Genomic DNA, 16,789 nt, shown 5'->3' on the forward strand with positions numbered 1-16,789 from the left:
GCACTAAAAACTGAGCATGTGCAGAAGCTGCCCCCACTGCTCTGCAAAATCTCCAACTGCATTTGGGGACATAGAGAAAGAGAAAGAACAGCAGGATCAGCCAGGTTTTTTGCAGATTACAGAAAATGAATCCCATAGTGAGTAAATGAATGTGAACAGCACGTAATTCTTTAGGTGCACCCTGAAAACCCATCTCTTCAGGGAAACCTACCCCACCCCCTGCTAACTTGCCGACCTCCTCCACTCTTCCTACCACTCCATCCCCCACAGCTATCTCCTCCTGTGCCACCATCCCCTCCCTCCTAGATTGTAAGCTTGAAAGAGCAGGGCCCTCAATCCCCTCATGTTTTGCATTGTATTGGTATTGTTCTGTCACATGTTCTGCCCCCCCTTTGTAATGTACAGCGCTGAGCGAACTATTGGCGCTTTATAAATACTGTATAGTAATAATAATAATACACCATATACCAGTAGTTTTTTATGATGTGGGTTTAGTGACACTTTAATGTGTCTTTTCATGTTAATACAGTTATTAGGTTCACTCCATTATGAATAAATCAGCTTTACTTTTGCACCATCCTTTTTGAATCGCTCTGTATATGTTTTCTTCTATCATAAATAGAAATGCATTTATCTCGTATAAGTGTCTTTACTTTGGCTTTTCTAAGGCAAATTAACACCAGTCAAACAAGAAAATGTTCAAATTCTAAGAGGTGATCTAACTGAGGGGTGTTTCTTTGAGCATCAGAGCACCACTGATGGAAGCAATACCTTGCTTTTAGTGTCAGAACTCACCCCTTGCGCTGAAGTTGTTCTTGTGACTTAGTGTGTGTGTAGACAGTGTGTCTTGGGCTTTGTATATACAGTCTTCAGTATGGGATGGAAGGGCCCATCTACATTTTTTAAATGCATGTTGCAGTAAGGCAGGTCATTGAAATGAATGGGCTGCCAATGCACCAAAGCGCCCCTAAAATTGGACATGCTGCAAATTCTGTAATGCACTACAGTATGTATGGCATGCTACAATGCATGTGTTTGACCATAGTGTTTTGGGGTAGCATTCAAAGTGAATCGCACAGCAACGTATGTAATGTCATTCAACCCACCTCTTATGAGCCCAGGCTGTCATGGACACCTCGTGTTGGTGGACCATCACACTAGCCTCAGATCATAGCACAATGATGTAGAGATTGGTGGCCAGGTTACTACGTGAACCTGTCTGCATTATTGAGGACCGTGCTTGTCACATGATTAGACTAAAGACACCTAAAAGGATGTATATTGATTTTTTTTTTTTAATAAATGTGGCAGAGTGGAGTAGAATCTTTGAGTAGATCACTAACCTACTGAAATATGGAAGGATTGCTATGGAGCACCACACAAACACGGGGGGTGGGGGGAGAACTTACAAATAAGGGTTCTCAGTAGGATTAAAGTCCTGCAACTCCAGACTAGCAGGGGAGTAGTGCTGACCAACGTTCGGTTAATGGGGCAATTCTAACATTTCAGATAACTTTGATAAACTCGGCCTAATTACTGATAGTGAGGTATGTTCAGATCTTTGTTCTGGTGTATTTTGGTTTTATGTTCAGATCTTCATTCCAGTATATCCCTAAATCTTCATTTCTGATTTTGTTGCTGAAGGACAGTCTTGGTGGGAACAGCAAAACTGCCATGGTGGCCACAGTCAGCCCTGCTGCTGATAACTACGACGAGACTCTTTCCACTCTGCGCTATGCCGACAGGGCCAAGAACATCGTCAACCACGCCGTAGTCAACGAGGACCCCAACGCTCGAATCATCCGAGAGCTGCGAGAAGAGGTGGAGAAGCTGCGGGAGCAGCTGACGCAGGCTGAGGTGACACTTTTTCAGACCTTCTGTAACTGGGAGCCAATCGGCACATAGATTTCCCAATTATATGGCTCAAACGTATTTGCTTAAAGCTGAAAGAGTACGTGTCTGCTACACAGTGTGGTCGGGCAGTACATACCTTCTTCCCTGTAGGATAGCCCATTGTCAAAATACATGCAGTGTACCCAAAATGTTATTTTACATTATCCCCCATTACAACAACCTTTACTGTGCACCCCTGCCCAGAGCTGAACAACCCTTTTTCCCAAAGGCATCTCCTTCAGGGTCCTCTTTATCCTGCACATGCACATTTCACTGCCATTCATTCCAAAGGGGAGGTGGTGGCCCCATAAAATATTTTCATTTGTGTATGTAGCCAGTTAGATTTTAAAGTGGTTGTGAACCTCAAGACATGAAACATGAACAAAGCATATCCCTCTATAGTGTGTACTTGTCTCAGTTAAGAGCACTAAGTGCCTTTTCTGTCTGCTGCTTCGTTCCTCTGCTATCAGCATGAATCACTTCAGTCAAGTTTTCCTGACTCCAAGAGAAATATGGTGCCGGGGAGGGGCCTTCAGCAAATTGACAGCCTCAATTTTGGGGGTGTTTTTTCTCTCCAGTCAGCTCTCAGAGCTCTCTTCACTGAGCTCTGCAGTGTGTAAGTTCAGCTCTCCACCCCGTTTTCTGAACTCTCAGACAAGCTTTATAAATTCTGCATTTTGAACAGATGTAGAGAAAACTGCAGATAAACCGGTACAACTTGTGTACAATTTGTTTTCTCTCTCTGTACCACCTGAGGCCAGTTACTTCACTGATTATATGGAAAGGCTTACAACCAATTTAATGGAAACCTTTAGGCAAGGACCAACCATTCAACCAGCTTTCAATATCCTAAACAGAATTGAATGTATCTCACCACTGACAGTTTCCAAGGCACCTTGAAATGATCTGAGGTGTTGATGGTAGGGTGCCTTGTTCTGTTTAGCTGTTCATAGGATTGAAATCTGGATGAATGTTTATGAAATTATTACCATTAAGATAGCCGTACATGATATTACCTGATTAGACCAGTTGTCTCCAAATGGCAGCCCATGGGCGAGATGCTGCACCTTGCTTGTTTTTTATCTGGCCCTTAACCACTTCCCATCCGGCCCATGTACATAAACGGCTGGATGGGAGCAGTGCAGGAGCGGGTGGCCGTTTATAAACGTCCTCCCGCTTCCCTGCTTGTGCATGCTCCCTAGGAGCGCGCAGCACCGTGATCCAGTGCCCGCTATGTCCTCTGGACACAGCGGAAAAACTGATCGCTGTATGGGACTTCTGTGTGAGGTCCCAATCATGTGATCACTGATTGGCCAATCAGCGATCACATGAATAGTAGTAAGCAAGATGTGACTTCTGACATCATTGCTTACTACATGTGAAATCTGTGAATGATCACAGAGCTATTCACAACAGCCTTGTACCATGTGACAAGCTTTGACCAATCACAGCTCTCAAAATGTTTCTCAATGGCTGCAAGAATGCAACCAGAGAGAAGGAGAAATTATTGTTTTTACAGCCTTAATGGGTGTAAAAGCAATCCGTGTAAAAAAAAAAAAAAAAAAAGAAAAAAAAAAATCTTCATCACCCGACACAAGTAGTACCGTGTCACTATGGTGACACTGTACTGCTAGGGTGACAGTTTGTTTAAAAAAAAAAAAACAAAAACAAAACATAAATAGTAATATAAAAATGTAAAAAAAAAAATTTGAAAAATTATAATTTTTGGTTATAAACTAATTTGGGTTATTTTTTTTTGTTTTTGCTAAAAAGATAACCAAGTACATTTTGGCCAAGATTTATGAAGAAAGGTTATTTATTTGCAAAATTTTATAAGAAAAACACTTTTTTTGCAAAATTTTTGGAGTTTTTCATTTGTATAGCAAAAAAAACAAAAACAAAATCCCAGTGGTGAATAAATATCACCAAAACAAAGTTTTATCTGTTTCAAAAAAATGATAAAAAATTCATATGGGTACAGTGTTGCATGACCGCACAATTGTCATTCAAAGTGTGATAGCACTGAAAGCTGAAAATTGGCCTGGTCAGGAAGGGGGTGAAAGTGTCCGGACTTGAAGTGGTTAATGCACTATTTCATCCACTGATGCCAACAACGGAGCATACTTCCTCACTGACATCAACAAAGGGACACAATTCCTCTCACTGACACCAATGGGGCATTGTTTTTACCTCTGAGATTAGGACCTTTTCTTCTCCCAGTGTCCACAGTTTGGCCTCCTTTAAAGTCTGAAGGACCGTAAAATGGCCTTTTGTTTAGAAAGTTTGGAGATGCCTGCTTAAGACCTACCAAAAACTATGTTGTTCAAAGATAAACACCTCTTGATACCAAAGTCAGTCCAGACTATTAAAGGATAAGTTCACCTTTTGACAAAAAAATATTAAATGCACATTTTTTTTGCAGGTTAAGAAAATGTGCATTTATTGTTTTTGGTTGCAGGAGCCTGGAAAACATTGCACCGGCGATCAGCAGATCATGAATGCCATGCAGGTCTCCTGCAGACCTGTCAGTATATCTGCTTGCCATACTGCAGGGATGTATTTACCACAAGGCAAACAAGGCATTTGCCTAGGGCAGCATTTTTTAGGGGGGCAGCACCACCCCCTGGAAGAAGGGACAGAAGAAGGGATACATGCAGCATGGGGACCAGGTGGGATCCGAGAGGGGCTGCTTGATGGTGTACGGAGAGCCCAACTCTCGTTCCCGGGGATGTCCTGAGCTGTGAAGGTGAGCTGGGGGGGAAGAATGTTAGTGGAAGGTTCTCTCAGGTGGGAGGTGGCTGTTGTTGGTCAATGTCAGGCTCTCTCCGTGGGGGGCACCCAATTTTTGTGTTGCCTAGGGCAGCACAAAACATAAATACACCACTGCCGTACTGGATGTATGGGCAAGCAGATATACTGACAGGAAGAATCCATGAACTACCATGTCGCTCCAACAGTGCTGTGGTGGTTCATTGAGAACTACAAGGTGATAGCCGCTAAGGGCTCATGTACACTGCAGCTGATAAACTCACGTTTAGGATCTGTTCAGCGTTTTTTTCAGCAGCCCCTGAACTCCCCCTAATGTTTTCCTATGTGTCCATGTACACTATATCATTTACAGGCAGTTGAGTTTACAGTTGTTTTTTTGAACGCAGAAAACGTGTGTTTTGGAGTAGATTTTATCAGCGCTTGTAAATGTTTATAAACGCGGCTAACTGCGTTTATAAGCGTTTGCGTTTGGATTTTTTTTTAACGCCTCCATTTCCAGATGCTGTCCAGAGCCTTTTTTCATCATGAAGAATGCATGCAAAGTATTTTCCCGGTACTCAAATGGACCCGATACACCATACTTTGAGGATTCGCATGAAAGAAAATACGTTAGACACTGCTGCAATAATTTCTGCAGAGAAATGAGCTGGAACACATCCAAACACCACAAAAAAAAAAGACCGCTAATCTCAACAAATACTACTCTCTCTGCTTCTGCTCTCTCTCTTTCTCTCAGAATGTCTGAAATAGTTACATTTTGACTGTTTTTCAGTGCATTCGGGGCATTTTGGAAGGTGTCCTGAGGTTATCTTTAAAAACGCTTCTAAACGCAAACACACATAAACGCGGCTAAACTGACATTTTTTAATCTACGTTTTCCAGCAGTCAGTTTCCATCGTTCAGAAGTGTCCCGTGTACATAGAGCCTAAGGCTGTCAGGATTTGTAGTTTTCTCATTCACAGAGGACTTTTTAAAAACTTTTGACAGCTAACGGGAGAAGATCTCCCACTAGCCGTCAAAGTGAGGGAGTGGGGGCGGGTCCAGGGGCGGACTGAACATTTGGAAACTCGGGCACTGCCCGAGGGCCTGGGGTCAGTAGGGGGCCCCATGAGATGCCCCTGGTACCTTTTTCATAGGCTTTTTTGAGTTTGGGCAAGGACACAGGGGCCCCATGATCCCCTACTGCCCGGGGGCCCCATGAGTTGTCAGTCCGCCCCTGGGCCGGTCCATTCATAACATGTTATGGATGTAACATGTAACATGTTATGAAAGGTGAACTTTAATTTTAACACTGATCTCCAGCATTACCTTCATCTCACACAGTTGTACAGGTTCCTTTCCTGACATTGCTTACTCTGATTTCACTGCACACTGTGAGCTTCTCATGATGTGCATTAGAAGCAGCTGCATCAAGTCAGATAGAGCCTGCTTCATTTCCTGGCTGGAGGACATCCAGCATCATCTAGCTTTTTCCCCCCTTGCTTAATTGTCCCTATCCTTCCCCTTTCCTTCATTGGATTTTATTTAATCCAATCATGGAGGCTCAGCATTACCTAGGATGGTCTGCATGCAAATACAGCTTGCCTAGGAACGCCCACTCCTCCAAACTGACATCCACCTATCAGGGTGGTTTGATTTCTGCATAACTCCTCCCAAGAGCCAGCCCACTGCTTGGATCCGTGCTGGGGGCTTTTAAAGGCAGGGTGCTGTGATATGTGCAGGAAGCTATGTACTACCTTGCTGGCACCTCTCACCAGATATCTCCTGACTGCATAGAGAGGAACAGAGACCCAGCGATGACCGTTCAGCTTTAATAGTGTTCAGAGGTATTTGTGTCATTAGACAAGGCGTTCTTTGCAGTGTCTGGACTTATGTCCCTAGTGGATTCTTAGTGGAATCAGAATATTTTTTTAAGATGTGTAGTATTTTAGAATGTCTTGGCTGCCACTGTTAAGCCCAGTTCACATGGGATTATTAGAATGATAAGTACAGGAGAGAGCACCAGTCAGGAGGGTAGTGGTATTCAGAAAGCCATAACATGTCCATTCTGGAACTTTAAAAAGACCTTAAAAAATAAGTTTTATTTCTTTTTAATACACGTAGTCCTTGGTCCCGTCTTCCTACATGCTGTGGAAGACTAGATTTGTGGTCAGACAAGACACCTGCCCTCCCGCCATGGCTGTCCAACAACACACCTAGCAAGGAGACTGCTGCTTTGATAGCTGCCACTTATCTGCAGCAAGTACTTGTCCAAGAAAAGCAAGAGGAGGAAGCAGCAGGGAGGATGACATGCAACCCATTCCTCTGCATTCCTCCTGCTGTGCTTGTCCCAGGAAAGTGCTTGGGGTTGGAGATGAGCACCAGCTACTGTATCAATGCAGCTGCCTCCTTGATAGCTGCGTTGTTGGATGGCTGTAGAAATAGGCGGTCATCCTGTCTGACCACACTATCCTTCCACAACCATATGTAGGAAGATGGGACTACATGTACTTTGTCTCTCACAGAACAGAACACTCATAAAAAAAGAAATTTAGCGGCGACTTTACCACTTACCGACCACAGATAGCCAAATGACGGCTTCACTGCGGCTGGCCAGTTCTGGGTGGACGTCATATGACGTCCTGCTAGAACGCACCCTTGGGCGCGCACCTGGCAATCTCCACGATCACTGTGTCCTATGGACACAGCTGATCACATGATATGGTAAAAGGCCAATCACAGCGGCCTTTTACCACGTGAATCAGCCGTGTCCAATGACACTGATTTCCGAGAAATGCAATTGCCAGTTATTGGCTACACTTTCCTCACGCTGTCACAGTGTGGGGAAAGTACTGCCAAGAACCGGCAGTTGTCAGAGGAGGGATCGGCACCGATCATCAGGCCACTGATGATCAGTGTGCCCATCAGTGCCGCTCACCTGTGCACATCAGTACCACACACCTGTGCCCATTAGTGCAGCCCAGCAGTGCCCACCAGTGCCACCCACCAATGCCCATAAGTGCAGCCCAGCAGTGCCCTCCAGTCAGTGCCCAGCATTGTCGCCAGTCATTGCTGCCAGTCAGTGCCGCCTATCAGTGCAGCCTCATCAACGCACATCAGTGAAGGAAAAAAAATTACCTGTTTGAAAACTTTTATAATAGAAACAAAGAAAACCTTTTTTTTCCCCTTCAAATTTTTTGCTCTTTTGTTGTTATAGCACAAAAAATAAAGCACCCAGCGGCAAGTAAATACCACCAAAAGAAAGCTCCATTTGTGTGAAATGTTGCGTGAAGCTCTATATGGGTACAGTGTTGCATGACCGCACAATTGTCATTCAAAATAGGACAATGCTGAAAGCTGAAAATTGGCCTGGGCATGAAGGGGGTATAAGTGCCCGGTAGGCAAGGGTTAAAGTGACCCTTCAGTTTCCCCTTTTGGGACAAAGGAAAAGAGTAGTGCAGCCCCCCTTCCCCTTCACCCCCAGCAGCCTATATTTACCTTATTGTTTTGTCTATATTCCCTTCGCACACATTCCTGGAAACACGGCTCTTCAATAGTGGGTGCTGTAGCGACTACCAGCTGGGACTGGAAACATCATAAACAAACGTACATATTCACCAGCACACAGTGGACCGCCAAATATGGTCCAGAGAGGTTTTTATTGCAATGACGATCACATCACAGAAGAAAGTGTAACGTTTCGGAGCCGCGCTGCACCCCTTCATCAGGCATGTGATGACATCAGACATCGCATGCTTGATGAAGAGGTCCTGCATTGCTCTGAAACGTTGCACTTCTGTGATGTGATCGTCATTGCAATAAAAACCTCTCTGGACCATATTTGGAGATTCACGGTGTGCTGGTGAATATGTACATTTGTCTAGATTTACCTTATATCGCTGCCTTGCTGCTCCATTCATCCAGCTGGAGTGCAGTGACAAATCCAGGTATGGGTGAGCAGTATTGCTCCTTCAGCCATGTGAATGTATTATATCAATCACAAGGCTCTTAAGACATGGAGTCAGGAAGGAACCCATAGCCTAGTATGAGCTCCAACAAGTCATTTTGGAGCTTACACAGGGCTTTCTTTCCTCTGGACCTAGCAGCTGAACAGTGCAGAAACGAGGAAAGGTGAGTTCTGGGGAGATGAGGGACCCTTTTTACTTTGACCTCCTTTCACACTTTAAACCACCTTTCCACTCCCATCTGTTCAGGTTGAATTTAGCACTTTTTAGCCAGTCTTTGAGAAGATTCATCAGTGATGGATGATGTTAGATCTATCTACATCGGTCACATCTGTACTCATCACTTCCAGACTTCCACGGTTTGTAAATGGTAACTGAATCCCATACTCTCCAGACAGGTGTAAGGTAAAATCACAGCATCTATAAAACCAAAAAATAAACCTAGGAATGTAGCATTGTGAGCGCTTTTTAAATATTCTCTGTATGGAGAATATATTCAGAGCGACGTTTACATGAACTGTCATTTGTGGAGTGGGGAGAAACACTGGAAACGGAGACTAATTGGGGTTTATTTACTAAAGTTGGTTCACTCAGAATTTTGTGCACTTCTGCAAAGAAACCAATCAGCTTCCAGGTTTTATTGCTAAAGCTTAATTGAACAAGCTGAGGTTAGAAGCTGATTGGCTACCATGCCCAGGTGCACAAGAGTCTGTGTGTACCAGCTTTAGTAAATAAACCCCATTATGTCTACTGACCTTTTTTTTTTTTTTTTTTTTTTTTTTTTTTTAGAACAGGGACATTTGGTAGAAAAATATTATTCTGGTCAGGTACTTTTTATTTTTTAAGTACGTACATTTGCGAAACGTGAAAAAAAGTCCCTTTATTTTTCTTACCGCATTTCATTTTTTGTGCGTGTTCTCATATGTGGTGGTAGGGCTCCCTCAGCTGGCTAAATTGTGTATATCAAGCCAAATAAATTCTAAAGCTTGAACCTTTTTTAACTTTTATTATGTGTGTGTATATATTTATTTATTTCAGGTACTTATATAGCACTGTCAATTTACGCAGCGCTTTACACATATATATTGAACATTCACATCAGTCCCTAACCCTCAAGGGGTGTACAAATATGTACGCATGTATAATATATATGTATATAATATGTGTATAATATATATACAGTAGGGATCGAAAGTTTGGGCACCCCAGCTAAAAATTTGTATTAATGTGCATAAAGAAGCCAAGGAAAGATGGAAAAATCTCCAAAAGGCATCAAATTACAGATTAGACATTCTTATAATATGTCAACAAAAGTTAGATTTTATTTCCATCATTTACACTTTCAATATAACAGAAAACAAAAAAATGGCGTCTGCAAAAGTTTGGGCACCCTGCAGAGTTAATATCTTGTACTGCCCCCTTTGGCAAGTATCACAGCTTGTAAACGCTTTTTGTAGCCAGCCAAGAGTCTTTCAATTCTTGTGTTTGAGGTATCTTTGCCCATTCTTCCTTACAAAAGTCTTTTCGATCCCCACTGTATATATATATATATATATATATATATAGATAGATAGATATATAGAGATATATATAGAGATATATATATATATATATAGAGAGAGAGAGAGAGAGAGAGAGAGAGAGAGAGAGAGAGAGAGAGAGAGAGAGAGAGAGAGAGAGAGAGAGAGAGAGAGAGAGAGAGAGAGAGAGAGAGAGAGAGAGAGAGAGAGAGAGAGATTTTATTGAATCCACACCCCAGCCTTCCTTTCAGTTTTGCACAGTTGTACAGCCTCTTCTTCTGCACTGAAATGGCTTTTTAAAGTTGAGAATTGCCAGCAAATGCAAAGGGAGGGGAACAGCAGTGGGGGCATACTGCACACATTCTGTGTACTGTACTTTGAAGTTTTTTTGGGGGTTTTTTTTGGGTGTATGTAGCACGCCTAATGTCTACAACTGGTTAATAGATGTAGAGCAGGGGTACTGAATTAAAATTCACGGAGGTCTGGTTGGTAACATTTTCTTCCTGAAGAGGTCCGAATGTCATTTTTATTCTATTACTCAGGTCTTTCACATCACATCCCCTAATTAATGTCCTCAGTCCCCCTTTCCCATCACAGCCCCCCGTACATCACAACTCCCTTTTCATGTTAGAGCCCCCCCAACATTATAGCCCCGCTTACATCACAGTCCCCCTTGCAATCACAACCCCCCCACATCACAGTTTCCCCCATGCTGACATCACAGCCCCCCCATATCACAGCTCTCCTCCCATCACAGCCCCCCCCCCCCCAGTATTACAGCTCCCCCTCTTGCATCACAGCTCCCCCATATCACAGCTCTCCATCTCACATCACAGCCCCCTCATATCACAGCTCTTCTTCTCACATCACAGCCCCCCCGCCCCCAGTATTACAGCTCCCCCCTCTCGCATCACAGCTCCCCCATATCACAGCTCTCCTCACATCACAGCCCCCCCCCATATCACAGCTCTTCTTCTCACATCACAGCCCCCCCAGTATAACAGCTCCCCCCTCTCGCATCACAGCTCCCCCATATCACAGCTCTCCATCTCAAATCACAGCCCCCCCATATCACAGCTCTTCTTCTTACATCACAACCCCCCCCCCCCAGTATTACAGCTCCCCCCCTCTCACATCACAGCTCCCCCATATCACAGCTCTCCTCACATCACAGCCCCCCCCATATCACAGCTCTCCTCACATCACAACTCCCCCCCATCACAGCTCTCCATTTCACAGCTCCCCCCTTTCACTTCACAGTTCCCCCATATCACAGCTCCCCCCTCTCACATTACAAGCCCCCCCCCCCCCCATCACAGCCTCCCATTTCACAGCTCCCCCCCCTCACTTCACAGCCCCCCCTATCACATCTCCACTCTTAAAGACCCCTCCCATTTCACAGCACGCCTCTCACTTCACAGCCCCCCAATATCACAGCTTCCCCCTCTCAGAGCCCCCCCACATCACAGCTCACCTACATCACAGTTCCCCCTCTCAGACCCCCCTCCCCATATCACAAATCCCCCCTCTGACATCACAACCCCTCCCCCCATATTCTTCCCTTTATATTAACTCAGCATCATGGAGGGCGGGGGGAATGGCAGAGTGGACTCCTGTACTGCATGTACTCGCAGAAGCTGCCATCATTGCCACTGCTGTTGAAGTCACAGTAAGGAAGAGGGCGGGAGGAATGGAAGGAAGGACTCCTCTTCTGAATGTACCAACTTGCCGCCGCCTCTGAACTCAGCACAGGGAGGAGGGCGGGAGTCATAGAAGATCTCCACTAAGCGCATGAGCTGCCCAACTCTTCTTGTTAAAAGGGGAGTGACCTGCTTGTTAATATGAAAGGTTGGCTTCCCTCCTCTGCTCTCCCTGTAGACCTGCAGTGCCTCCCGCCCTCCTCTCTGCTCTGAGTTCAGCGGCAGCAAGCCGATACATTCAGAAGAGGAGTCCTTCCTTCCATTCCTCCCGCCCTCTTCCCTGCTGTGACTTCAACAGCAGCGGCGACTACAGTGGTGGCAGGCAAGTGCATACAGAATAGGAGTCCACCCTGCCATTCCTCCTGATTTCAAACAGCTGCAGCGGTGGGAGGAGAGGAGTCCACAGCCCCCCGTACATCACAACTCCCTTTCATGTTAGGGCCCCCCAACATCATAGCCCTGCTTACATCACAGCCCCCCTTCGTATCACAGTCCCTCCTTGACATCACAGTCCCCCTTGCCTGCTAAGTGGTGTGGCCGCGGTCCGGACAGGACTGTCACCCGGTCCATATTTGGACCGCGGTCCTCCATTTAGTGATGGCTGATGTAGAAGTTTGATCCTTTTTTTTTGTTTACTGAATGAAAACATCCCTGAATTACTCCTCCTATTACTAGCTTCTGCAGTGAAGGGCCCTTGGTGGCATCACTTCTGCAGAGTGTCAGGTGTGTGAGGTTCTGAGCGCCACCAGCTGGATGTTAATGTCAGTGCAGTTAATCTGATAATGTACTCATTGGTGATGGTTGAAGTTTGCTTTACATTTGTATGACCTGGCTTGATTGGCTCTTGGATTCTTTATGCCGTTTTTAAGATTTCATTTATGTTCCGTTTTTTTTTCCACCCAACAGTCAATGAAAGCTCCTGAACTGAAAGATCGGTTACAGGAGTCGGAGAAGCTCATCCAAGAAATGACTGTGACCTGGGAGGAGAAACTGCGCAAGACGGAAGAAATCGCTCAGGTTGTAGACTTTCATTTTGTATCTAGTAGTGATATTACCCATTGGTATCCTGGGGAAAGATTTGCCCAAAATTGGCCAGATGGGACTGGATATGAAGCTGGCCATACACGGTTAGATTTTTGTTCAAATGCTGATTGTGTTTGAATGCATTTACAATTCAATCCAGACCTGTCTTTGAATGCAATCCCAGATGTATTAAACAGTTTTCATTACAATATATACAATATTTCAACAAAAACCACATTCACAGTTAAAGTAAAACTAAAGGCAAAACTTTTTTTTTTTTTTTTTTAGTTTTGTACAGTAGAGAGAGAGATTAGAACACAACTCAATTTTTATTGCTGCCAGTGTCCCCATTAAGGAGATTCACCTTCTCTGTCCTGTTTATTTTTACCATTGAAAGGGAAACTAGAAGAAAATCCCAAAATTTGGAGGGTCCCCAGAAAAGTAATAGAGGTGAAATCTTCCAATGGGGACCACTAGTTCTGGTGACGTGGGGGTCCCCATGAAATTCCCTTAATTTGCGGGGATTTCTTCTCACTTCCTGTTTTGGCTATGGGACAGGAAGTGAAGGGAAATCTCTGCAATGGAACACAAATGCAAAAAAAATAAATGGGTGGGGTTATAATCCTCCATTACTCTATCCAAAAAATATTAAAAAATGCTAATGTTGTGTTCATAAATAAATTTCCATCTTGATCATTCAAATTTTTTCATCACGCAGCCATGTGGGCTGAGCCCTGCACGGCCACATTGTTCTCAAATAATGACAGCGGGTGCGGGGAGGAGATCCCCTGCCTGCTGTCATGTGGGGAGTCGGGGAGAGGCTGCAGGAACTGGAACATGGTACATGGTCCACCCTAAAACCCGTGTCAATCGACAACGGCTCCTGTAGGGCATTCCACTGTGAGTATAGCAGGAGTTTATAGAACTATGTGTGAAGATCCCATCTTCAGCCCCCAGAGCTGGGAAGCCTATGCGAGTTGTGCTGCTCCTTGTGAATGGTCCTGTATCCTCCTGCGACATGTGACGTGTCCCAAGGGGTTGTGGGCTGGGGGAAGGTGGCTTGGGGGGGCAGGGAGATAGAAGGAGAACTTACAGTAGAATCACCTGGGCCCCTGGTGCCCAACCTGTGGCCCTTTTGGCATTTTACTAATCTGTAGTTCCCTATTGTCCTGTTAAAACAAGGATTTCTGGCAGTCTGAAGTAACATGTCTCCAAGAACTTCTGTAGCATGTCTGCAATATCTTAAAGTCTCCTGCAGTATATCTGCAATCTCTGACCATCTCCTGTATCATATCTGCAGTCTCTGACCATCTCCTGTATTATGTCTGCAGTCTCCGACCATCTCCTGTATCATATCTGCCGTCTCTGACCATCTCCTGTATCATGTCTGCAGTCTCTGACCATCTCCTGTTTCATATCTGCCGTCTCTGACCATCTCCTGTATCATATCTGCCGTCTCTGACCATCTCCTGTATCATGTCTGCCGTCTCATATCATCTCTCGGATCATGTCTGCCATCTCTGACCATCTCTCGGATCATGTCTGCCGTCTCAGATCATCTCCTGTATCATGTCTGCCGTCTCAGATCATCTCCTGTATCATATCTGCCGTCTCTGACCATCTCCTGTACCACGCCCGCCGTCTCTGACTATATCCTGTTGCCCCTGACAATGAATTTTCTTTGAATTTTAAGTGTAGCCCTTTGGTGATGTTGGTGACCACACTTGAGGCCCTTCATATAAATAAAGTTGACCACCACTGACCTAGGTGATTCCAGCAGAAGTGGACGCAGGTACCAAAAAAAAAATAGGTGCCCCCCCCCCATCCAAAAAAAAAATAAAATAAAGTGACAATAATATTAGAGGAGGGGGGAAAGATTCTTAAAAGCGGATATTCCTATTTAGGGTGAAGTTCCAATTTAATGTCCGGTGACCATCTCATTTAATAAGCTGCATGGTGAGGCCTATCTATGTAACAAACGCACCCCAGTACAGAAGAGAGAAGGGGGTCTTGAGAGAGAGCGCCAGATGTGTGAGATGTGGAAAGAACACCACATCAGTGCAATCAGAGGGTGTTCTATTAAATGTTCAACAATATAAAAGATCCAACACGTTTCGGGGGTATGCAAACATGTGTCATGGTTTCAGTGTCATGTGACTTCAGTAACCAAAGCGGTTTGGAGATATTTATAGGGTTTCACAAGATGTTAATATCAGCCGGTATTCGCTGAATGAAGTTCATGCCGTACTAGCTGCAGAAACTAATATCTCATATAGGCCTATAAATATGTCCAAACTGCTTTGAATTTCCACATTGCAGAAACAACCAGATCGCAGATCAGTGTACAGAGCCCTGTGTGTTTACAGATGGGGCTTTGTGCTGTGATTGCACACAGTTGATCAGCAGAATACAGCCATGAATACAGTCCGAGACCTGCTGACAAAATCGTGCGGAATTTCCTTAGGTGTCACTTATTCTGAGTAGAAACTGCCTCCAGCCAATGGGCCATTCACACATATACAGTCAGGTCCATAAATATTGGGACATCGACACAATTCTAACATTTTTGGCTCTATACACCACCACAATGGATTTGAAATGAAACGAACAAGATGTGCTTTAACTGCAGACTGTCAGCTTTAATTTGAGGGTATTTACATCCAAATCAGGTGAACAGTGTAGGAATTACAACAGTTTGCGTATGTGCCTCCCACTTGTTAAGGGACCAAAAGTAATGGGACAATTGGTTTCTCAGCTGTTCCATGGCCAGGTGTGTGTTATTCCCTCATTATCCCAATTACAATGAGCAGATAAAAGGTCCAGAGTTCATTTCAAGTGTGCTATTTGCATTTGGAATCTGTTGCTGTCAACTCTCAAGATGAGATCCAAAGAGCTGTCATTATCAGTGAAGCAAGCCATCATTAGGCTGAAAAAACAAAACAAACCCATCAGAGAGATAGCAAAAACATTAGGCGTGGCCAAAACAACTGTTTGGAACATTCTTAAAAAGAAGGAATGCACCGGTGAGCTCAGCAACACCAAAAGACCCGGAAGACCACGGAAAACAACTGTGGTGGATGACCGAAGAATTCTTTCCCTGGTGAAGAAAACACCCTTCACAACAGTTGGCCAGATCAAGAACACTCTCCAGGAGGTAGGTGTATGTGTGTCAAAGTCAACAATCAAGAGAAGACTTCACCAGAGTGAATACAGAGGGTTCACCACAAGATGTAAACCATTGGTGAGCCTCAAAAACAGGAAGGCCAGATTAGAGTTTGCCAAACGACATCTAAAAAAGCCTTCACAGTTCTGGAACAACATCCTATGGACAGATGAGACCAAGATCAACTTGTACCAGAGTGATGGGAAGAGAAGAGTATGGAGAAGGAAAGGAACTGCTCATGATCCTAAGCATACCACCTCATCAGTGAAGCATGGTGGTGGTAGTGTCATGGCGTGGGCATGTATGGCTGCCAATGGAACTGGTTCTCTTGTATTTATTGATGATGTGACTGCTGACAAAAGCAGCAGGATGAATTCTGAAGTGTTTCGGGCAATATTATCTGCCCTCTCATATTCAGCCAAATGCTTCAGAACTCATTGGACGCCGCTTCACAGTGCAGATGGACAATGACCCCAAGCATACTGCAAAAGCAACCAAAGAGTCTTTTAAGGGAAAGAAGTGGAATGTTATGCAATGGCCAAGTCAATCACCTGAACTGAATCCGGTTGAGCATGGATTTCACTTGCTGAAGACAAAACTGAAGAGAAAATGCCCCAAGAACAAGCAGGAACTGAAGACAGTTGCAGTAGAGGCCTGGCAGAGCATCACCAGGGATGAAACCCAGTGTCTGGTGATGTCTATGTGTTCCAGACTTCAGGCTGTAATTGACTGCAAAGGACTTGCAACCAAGTATTAAAAAGTGAAAGTTTGATTTAT

General features: G+C 44.5%; 1 protein-coding gene across 1 annotated transcript in view; it reads left to right on the forward strand.

The window, feature by feature from the left end:
- LOC149435234 (kinesin-like protein KIF13B) overlaps positions 1–16,789 on the forward strand; it is a gene marked incomplete at its 3' end in the record, with an annotated part of 253,576 nt that overhangs the window by 106,283 nt on the left and 130,504 nt on the right. The window contains exons 11-12 of the mRNA XM_089662874.1: positions 1,645–1,857; positions 12,733–12,843. Of these exons, the coding sequence (XP_089519000.1) occupies positions 1,645–1,857; positions 12,733–12,843 (324 nt within the window). The remainder of the gene's footprint in view (positions 1–1,644; positions 1,858–12,732; positions 12,844–16,789) is intronic.

The sequence above is a fragment of the Staurois parvus genome, unplaced genomic scaffold (assembly GCF_062004578.1).
Source record: "Staurois parvus isolate SC_StPar_1 unplaced genomic scaffold, SC_StPar_1.0 ptg001573l, whole genome shotgun sequence".
NCBI lineage: Eukaryota > Metazoa > Chordata > Amphibia > Anura > Ranidae > Staurois > Staurois parvus.